This window comes from Dipodomys ordii, unplaced genomic scaffold (genome assembly GCF_000151885.1).
Source record: "Dipodomys ordii isolate 6190 unplaced genomic scaffold, Dord_2.0 Scaffold65, whole genome shotgun sequence".
Taxonomy (NCBI): Eukaryota; Metazoa; Chordata; class Mammalia; order Rodentia; family Heteromyidae; genus Dipodomys; species Dipodomys ordii.
The window spans coordinates 3,851,114-3,860,510 of record NW_012267281.1 but is presented as its reverse complement, the minus strand read 5'-3'; the positions used below and the strand labels follow the sequence as shown (position 1 = coordinate 3,860,510).

Genomic DNA, 9,397 nt, shown 5'->3' with positions numbered 1-9,397 from the left:
AAAGGGTGAGCAGGATTTGATAAGAAAGTCTCAGAAAGAAGCAAAGACTGTCTTTTTGGAAAGGCTAAAATCTTGATAGTCTCCCTTATAGTTCAAGGTTGGCTTCAAACACAAGATATTCCTGCCTTCACCTGCTGGCACTCCATGTGTGTACATCATCACACAGACCTTGTTTCTCATCAAGTTTCTGGTTTGAAAACAGCAATTGGTTTATCAAAGTAAGGAGACAACAAAATATGGAAAATCAAATAGACTACTATAGTTCATACAAATAAGAATTGATAATGGCCTGAATTAGGGTGATGGCAGGGCAGACATTAAGGAGACAGGCTTTTAGACATTTCAGTCCAAAATTTAGCAACTGTAAGGGAGAGAAAATGGATTTATATACAAACTGGTTGAAAATCAAGTTCTTCCACGCTGGCACAGTGTGTACTTCCATCTAACCATAGTGTTTCCAATATCCTTTTCTTTTTAGGGGATACCACAGAATTCTCCACGCCAGTCGAGATAAAGTTTCTAGACATTACCAAATGCCCAGTGGTGGGTACAGTGATGCCTCAGATAAGCAATACTGGTCTACGTGAGTGGTGGTGACTAACCTCTTCCCAGCTGAGGCGATAGAGTGGCTCTTTTAACAGTGAGCTCAAACCTGAAAGGGCTAAATCATTTCCTGTGAGATGTGGCCAATCTGCAGGACAGTGGATGAAGTCTTTTCTGGAATGTTCGCTGCAGCCTCAGAAATATGGCATGTATCTTCCTCAGTTATATGTTCCCTAACCGTGATTAGGGAATCGTGTAATAGCAAGCTAGTACGTGAAAAGAATGTAGTCTATGCATCATTCAGGGCTAAGTCAACTGTTAAATGGCTATCTCCATCCCTGTATTAGAAGGATTATCTTTGAGTAGTCACCCATATTATGCTTATAGATTAATTTTCTAAATTTAACTATTCTAACTACAAAGCATGGTTAGTGACTTCATAAATTCATTGGAGTTATGTATGTTCTCTGTGTGTGCACGCATGCACACACCCATGCAGTAGTGATGCTTGAATTCAGGGTCTGGGTGCTGTCCCACAGCTTTTTCACTCAAGGCTAGGGTTACACCTACTACCTAAGCCACAGTTCCACTTCTAGCCTTTTTGGATTTGGTGGCTAATTGAAGCTAAGAATCTCATGGACTTCCCTGCGCAGGCTAACTTCAAACCACAATCCTCAGATCTCAGCCTCCTGAGTAGCCAGGATTATAGGCGTGAGCTACCAGCAACTGCCATTTCTCTCTTTTTTTAAAGATGACATATTCAAAATTGAGTACTTTCTCTGTTCCATTTCAATAAGACAAAAACACCATTGTAACAAAATTCAAATGTTTAATTTTTTTCCAAAACTTAACTATACTAAAGAAAATAAATTATATTTAGACCACCTTCAATATTGTACATCATCTTCATACAACTATAACAGTGCTTTCAAAAGACATTTTGTAAAGGATATTTCACAATTAAAATGTGTTTCAAAAATAGGGCAACATTAAACAACAATAGTCTGAAATATGTCTCACCATAATGCTGAGAGGTATACTGGTCTTTGATAAAGAACAATATCTGTACTCAAATTTGTACTTTCATAGCTTTCAGCTGAGGACAATCATTTCTTGTCCATTCCAGTGATTTCTTGGATCCAAAACAAAATCTGTGTATTTATTTCTTTGAAAACATCATTTGTTGACCGTCCCTTCACCGCCATGGAATGATTCGCCTTCTCAATCCAGTGGATTTTGTTGGGAGCTTTCATTTTCTGTGCCACTTTCTCCAACAGATTCTAAAGGGAAAAAGAAAAAGGATACTAGACCAATGCTCTACTGTTTTCATAAAGGGTTTTCTCTCCCTCAGCTATACTGGCACCCACTCAATCACATGCTTGTTAAATACCTACTCCACAGACAACTTTCTAGGCAATAGAATACACAAGGAGGTCTCGACAGAAGTGGCAGCTCCCTTCTCCCAGATATCATAATACCACCAAACAGGCTGAGCACTGATGATTAGCGTTAAAAGGGAATTTGAGCCCGTCAATTTTTTCTCCCCAAACACTGTTTTTCCCAAGAAAATTAGAAGCTGTAAAAAACAGCATTGGGATGACACTAATACATAAATACTGCCAATCCTTTCTTAAGGGTTAATCTGCCTGCATGCTGAACTCACAAACCAAACCTACATTCTAGTAACTTCAAAACCTTCCCAAGGGCTGGGAAGGTGGCTCAGTGGTAGAGCGCTTGCCTTGCATGCCTGAGTCCTGGGTTCGATTCCTCAGCACCACATAAGCAAAAAGAAAAAAGCCGGAAGTGGCGCTGTGGTTCAAGTGGCAGGGCGCTAGCCTTGAGCTGAGGGACAGCGCCCAGGTCCAGAGTTCAGGCCCCATGACTAGACCACCAAAACACACACACACACAGTGTCACATAGTGTCACACACAGTGTCACACACAGTGTCACACACAGTGTCACACACAGTGTCACACACAGTGTCACACACAGTGTCACACACAGTGTCTCACACACACACACACACCATTTCCCAAAGAAAAATTAATGCATTTACTAACTCTCTTTTCCAAAGGTATGAAACTAGTATTAGACAAATTAGCATTTTTTCTGACACTAAATGCTTCCGCTAATCTTGCTCCTATTTCTCTCACTCTTGCATTCAGACTTTTCACACATTTCATCTGCGGAGCCTGACACAAAGAGTACGGGATCTTTTAAACGAAAGAGATCTTCATCTCTGAGTTTTTGCTGCTGCTTGGGATGGTGTAGTGGGTAGGAAATACAAATGAGACCTCTAACAAAATCATTACCATCTTCTGGCTCAATATGACACATTACAGAGGCAGCTGCTCGTGAGCCCATTGAACGACCTAAAATCAATTAAAATCAAGTTCAGTTTGAAATAGAAACAGTCACAAAAAAGAAACTACAATGGTGTGACAAAATTATGAATCTATTTACTGCTATTCATATTTGCTTGCTGAAAAAATCTAATAATTATATTATGAAAAGTTACAAACTGAAACAGCATAAATGATATTTTTAAAAAAGCAATTCTTCTGAAATAATTCTTGGAATCCCCATGAGAATGATTCAAGGACAGAAATAAAAGGAGTGGGCTTTAAGTTACAATACATATTCATCAATGTAAGATTTAAATTTGTTATAAGGATATAAGGTGGGGCTGGGAAGGTGGCTCAGTGGTAGAGCGCTTGCCTTGCATGCATGAGGTCCTGGGTTCGACTCCTCAGCACCACATAAGAAAAAAAGCAGGAAGTGGCGCTGTGGCTCAAGTGGTAGAGCACTAGGTTTGAGCTGAAGAGCTGAGGGACAGCGCCCAGGCCCAGAGTTCAGGCCCCCCCCCAAATATATATAAGATATTTTAACTTCAAGGCGGTTACTTAACAAAAGTATTTAAATTAACTTCCTGTTACCAATTTTAATGTTAAAATGGGTAGTTAACAAGCATTCAAAAGCATTTAAACTTACCTCCCAAGAATACACCTGCAAGTTTGTATTCTCCTGAGGTCTTTAGGTAATTCTAGGTAAATCAACCAAAACAACGTTAAAAAAAATCATTAATTTTTCTCTTAAAAAACATTCCACTGCAAAGTTGTTTCTTACCATTACTAACAGGTATGACAATCTACATAAAAATAACCATAAAAATCTCGAAAGAATTCTTCTTGAAAGTACACAGTGGTCCCTCTTCTGATAACAATTTACTATTAAATTACATCTAAGTGTTGGCAAGTGTGAGAAGAAAAAAAAAAGTCAATTTAGCTGGGTGTTGGTGGCTCACACCTGTAATCCTATGTATTTAGGAGGCTGAAATGTGAGGATTGTGATTTGAAGCCAGCCGGAGTAGGAAAGTCCATGAGATGCTTATCTCCAATAAACCACTCAGAAAAAGGGAGAAGTAGAGCTGTAGCTCAGGTGGTAGAATGTTTGTTAGCCTTGAGCAAAAGAAGCTCAGGGTCAGATGTGTTCAAGGAATAGAAAAAAAAAAAGCCAATTTATCTTTATAAAAACATTCAAGCACTAGCCTTTTGTCATGTGTGTGTGTGTGCACGCGCCTGCGCGTGCGCTGGAACTAAGGCTTGAATTCAGCTCTTTTGCTCAAGGCTAGCTAGCACTCTACCACTTGAGCTAGTTCACTAACAGCTTTTTCTGGCTAATTGGAGATAAGAGTCTCATGAACTTCCTTTCTTGTGCTGGCTTCTAACCCCAATCTTCAGATCTCAGCCTGCTCCTGGATCAGCTTGGATTACAGGTGTGAGCCACTGGCACCTGCCTGGTAAGCACTAACCTATTTTTAAGAAACATATTTTAAAAGAAGGCTAGTAAAAACTTCCAATCTAGGGGCTGGGAAGGTGGCTCAGTGGTAGAGCACTTGCCTTGCATGCATGAGGCCCTAGGTTCGATTCCTCAGCACCACATACGAAAAAAGCCGGAAGTGGCGCTGTGGCTCAAGTGGTAGAGCACTAGGTTTGAGCTGAAGAGCTGAGGGACAGCCCCCAGGCCCAGAGTTCAGGCCCCACGACCGGACCAAAAAAAAAAAAAACTTCCAATCTATACTAAATTTGATTTTAAAAAAAATAGCAGTTAAATACTTCAGAGAAAAAAGAAATTTTAGCCAGGCACTGGTGGCTCACACCTGTAATCCTAGCTACTCAGGAGGCTGAGATCTCAGGATTGTAGTTGAAAGCCAGTCCAGCCAGGCAGCAAAGTCCCTGAGACTCTTATCTCCAATTAACGACCAGAAAATCAAAAGTGGCACAGTGGCTCAAACTGGTAGAACATTAGCCTTGAGCGAAAAAGCTCAAGGATAGTACCCAGGCCCCGAGTTCAAGCCCCACGACCAAAGTGGGGAAAAGAAAAGGAATTGCAGGTTTGAGCTGTATGTAGGGATTATAACCAATGTTTGTAAATGTATAGAAAACAATGTCATATTTGTACATGCACAGTATGTAGTAAGAGTATCAAAACTGTTTCTAAAGTTATTTCAATGAGAAAATCCTAGTAGTTCCCTGAGCAATGTCAGGAGAAACATTTATGATGTGAGAATTCATCTCTATGAACTGATGGCAAAAAAGAGAAATTTGACCATAAAACTGCCTTCAGGTACTGGTGAGTTTCTAAGGACACTCATTTATTTAAGATTTTTTTAAAAATAAAAACAAAATTTGTCTTAAATTACAAAGAATTTTAAAAAGAATCCTGTTGTAAGTGAATATAAAGAAATTTTCTTACCAAAACTGCTTTATATGCTTTAATTCTATGTACAATATTAAGGCCTTTACAGGTAAATCTCAGGCAAAAAAATCCGTGAGTTGCAAGATGAGATGATAGTGACATCAAATGGGGAAGATTCATATCTCCCGATGCCCCATGTGTAAGAATTATCCCATATGCTAAGCTTTTGTTAGGTACCAAGCAGACAGCATCCAGTAATTTATTTCCAAAAGGTATTTTCAATTTAACCTGAAATGAAAGAGAATAAAGGCATTAAATTAAATCTTCCTTGTCTATGTGTTTGTTCTGTGAGCCTTATGATTTAAATCATGGCCTTCAAATAAAAAGACATTGATAATAATTAAACTTAAGAGACTACTGTGTCAGATATTATAAGCAATTTGTTTTTAGTCTTTAAGGTCTTATAATTCTATGATTCAAGTGCTATTATGATGCTGATTTTATAAAAAAAATACAGCAGAGGTTAAGTGACTCGCCCAGGTTACATAGCTAGAATTCAGTCAGTCTGTTCCAGAGGACTTCGTTTTGTGTATGCCAGTCCTGGAACTTGAACTCAGGGCCTATGTACTGTCCCTGAGCTTTTCTGTTCAAGGCTAGGGCTCTACCACTTAAGCCAAAGCTCACCTCCAGCTTTTTGGTGGATATTTGTAGACAAGAATCTCATGGACTTTCCTGCTGGCTTCCAACCTTGATCCTCAGATCTCAGCCACCTGAGTAGCTAGGATTACAGGCATGAGCCTCTGGCGTAAGGCCCAGAATCCTTATCTTAAATATGAATGCTATACTGCCACCAACAGTCCAAGTTGAAAGTAATCACTCTAAAGTCACATCATTACAAGAAAGAAAGAAGCCCAAAGATAAATATTTGAAAGTATTACCTCTGTATGACTCATTTTCACTCTTGAATTAACTTAAGGTGCATTACATCTGGGAAGCAAAGGACATCTCCCTAAAAGAAGATTGTGTTGTGAAAAGTGAAATGAGTTGTCAGACATGGGCATGACACAAAAACTAAGAATAAAACCACACTAAGTAGCTGAAATAAACACATTAGAAGTAGTTCCCTAAAAATGGATGTCTTTCTATACAAGCCTTTGTTTGATATACACAGAAATGTTACCTAAGATAGAGCAAACATGACATAGAAGCCTTAAAATAGTTCAAAGCAGGATGCTAAAACAAATTATAAAAACATTTTCGTGAACATCTCCAATCTCAACCAGTTTCTGCTTAATTTCTTGGCACCTCTATTGATTTTCTCCTTTATTACCATTGTCTATCCTTTCCTGTAGAGGCATGTGACTCTGCAGTGCCTCCTGGGAAGCATGGCATGCATCTTCTTGCTATTGGTTGTGTGAACTGCTTTTACTAATAGAATCTAGGCAGAAGTTTCACTGTGCCTCTTCTGAGTTGAGACAAGGCAAATTCATATAAGCCCTTTAATACTTTCACCCTGAGCCATGAGAAAAGCATGTACTTTTGCATTTTCAACGTGGGTCTCAGAAGATAATATTTACCAGATTTGAAGACCCCCAAAATAACTGGAGTCTAGACTAGTGGACCCATAACTTAGGCCACAGCTGACCTAAGGACAACGTGCACAAAATGTACTATCTCTTTATGAGAACTTTTATTTTTCAGATTATCAATATCAGAATCTCCACTATTCATTCATTTGCCCCATTGAAATACATCTCTTCACTACTAGGCAACAACAAATGGTTCAAATGTCAAAATATACTAACAATATAGAGAAAAAGACATTCCACGTTGGCCACTCAAAACCCCTCTCCCAAATATTATCTCAATATTGCTAACTTATGTATCCGTTCAGGCAGCACTAGAAAATTAAAATTATTTTCACTGGGGTGTAAGTATAAGGCAAACTCCTAGGAGAATTGCTTTGTCAAACTCTGTTCATAATTTCTTAAAATACATTTGATTTTTAAATAGGTAATATATGTACCTGCCACAATTTATTTTTGCCAGTCCTGGGCCCTGAACTCTGGGCCTGGGAACTGTCCCTAAGCTCTTTCTGCTCAAGGCTAGCACTATCATTTGGCTACGGCACTTCTTGCTTTTTATGTGATTAAGCCCTACCAGGGCTAGCGATCCCCAGATCTCAGCCCCAACTAGCTAGGATTACAGGTGTGAGCAACCAGCACCAGCTAACACAATTTTTTTTAAAAAGTAAATAATGTCTTTTCACTCTTCTCCCAGAAACCCAATTATTTTCCAGAAGCAATGGCTATGACCAACTGTGCATCCTCATTTAACCTTCTTTCAACAACAATTGTCCATTCTATGTGAGCCTGGAAAGTATTAGTCTGGTTGCACAAGTGAACAACAAAAGGGGATTAAAAAAAATGCAGGCTTCTGACTCCTTCCCACAACGTACCCATATAATTTACTATGCCTTGCATCCATCAGTTCAAAATCTTCTCCGTTACTTTCTCAATATAAGCCAGTCATCCAAGAGTGAAATAGGGAAAGAGATCTAAAAAATTGCTTCTTAAACAGATTTCACCTCACTTTTATTCAAGCCTCCCACCTCCATGCTGCCACTACCTCATTCCCAGCTGCAAAGGTGTGCAGTGACTCTGTGCATTTTGAAGAATGTTTTATGCTTTATGGAGAATTGCTTCATAGCATTCCTGCCAACAGGTTTAGAATTATGTTAACGTCTGCTAAGTCAGTTACTTTCTAGAGTTCATCATTTGATTGCATTTCCCAGTTTAGCACACACTCCACCCTGTAGGCTTGTCTTTAAAAATGTCTGGGTGGTTCATGCCTGTAATTCCAGCTACTCAGGAGACATCTGAAGCCACACAGGGAAGGAAAATCCATTGTTCTTAAACTCTGGGCCTGGGTGTTATACCCAAGCTTTTGTGCTCAAGGCTAGAGCAATACCACTTAAGCCACAGCTCCACTTCCGGCTTTGGGGGGTTAATTGAAGAGGGTAAATGTCTCAGATTTTTCCTGCCCAGACCAGCTTCATGTCGACAGCCATTCTCAGATCTCAGCCTTCTCAGTACCTCGGATGCTAAGGTTACAGGAGTGAGCCACCAGAGTGCAGTCTGTGAGACTCATCCCCAAATAACTAGCAAAAAGCAGGAAATGGAGCTGTGGCTCTACTGGTAGCAGTGGATAAAGCCAAGTGATTAGGCCCCACCAAAGTTCAAGCCCCGGTACCCGCGCACACAAAAATGTTTCCAATCACTATCTTAAACCAGAACCTTCTTGGCTTTCTCTCCACGCAGGTTTGGTTCCGGTGGTGGTCTTCTAAACTCTCCTCCAGATTGTGATGAATAACTTGTTCTTCACAATTGGTACCCGTGTCCTGGCCTACTTCACAGGCACAGTGACCTGTCCCAGGACAGGCTCACCCCAAAGCACCCTGCTCTGGGGTTTAATCTCGGCTGGTGTACTCAGAAAAGCGGGGGTTTGGGGCAGGGCACTGCCCACACCACGCAGGGGTGCAGGGGAAGAGGGGTGGGGGCAGAAACCGGTGGAGGAGACGGGAGGGGCGCAGACTTTGGGGGAGCTAGGAGAGGGGTGCTTAGGGGGGGCTTGGGCAATAAAATGATCATTGATATGGGTCCCTTATTTAAAGTGGTAATTGATAGGCGTGTCCTATTTAGTATAAAGTGACCACGTTGAGGCGCCCGATTAGTGGTTATTGATCATCGATGGGCACCTGATTAATAGATATTCATCATCCAGGGGACACCCGATTAGTGGTTACTGATCGATAAGGCGCCTGATCAGTGGTTATTGATCATCCATGGGGGCCCGAATAGTGGTTACTGATCATCGATGGGGCGCCTGATTATTATTGATCAACCACGGAGGACCCGATTAGTGGTTATTGATCATCCACGGGGTGCCTAGTTGTAAATGATCATCGGTGGGGGCGCCCGACGTGGCGGGCCGACAGCTGACTTCTGTCTCGGGGTACGCGACCCCATCTTCCGCCACCGGCTCCACGCGCCGCTCCGGGCCCCGGCCTGACCAGGCTACCAGGGCCAAGCACGCCGGGCCGAGCCTTCCGGGTGGCGGGGGGTGGGGGAGTCCCCGCCAGGACCGGGGCTCGAC

The 9,397-nt window shown here is 41.2% G+C and overlaps 1 protein-coding gene across 1 annotated transcript in view; it reads right to left on the bottom strand.

Annotated features, from left to right (window-relative positions):
- Window positions 1-1,352: 1,352 nt before the first annotated feature.
- The window catches only part of Tex30 (testis expressed 30), a 9,549-nt gene continuing 1,504 nt past the window's right edge, over window positions 1,353-9,397 (bottom strand). Inside the window, exons 2-7 of the mRNA XM_013022978.1 lie at window positions 6,181-6,251; window positions 5,300-5,530; window positions 3,536-3,587; window positions 2,712-2,916; window position 2,605; window positions 1,353-1,823 (exon numbers count right to left, since the gene is read on the bottom strand). Of these exons, the coding sequence (XP_012878432.1) occupies window positions 1,650-1,823; window position 2,605; window positions 2,712-2,916; window positions 3,536-3,587; window positions 5,300-5,530; window positions 6,181-6,195 (678 nt within the window). The 5' untranslated portion in view covers window positions 6,196-6,251 and the 3' untranslated portion in view covers window positions 1,353-1,649. The remainder of the gene's footprint in view (window positions 1,824-2,604; window positions 2,606-2,711; window positions 2,917-3,535; window positions 3,588-5,299; window positions 5,531-6,180; window positions 6,252-9,397) is intronic.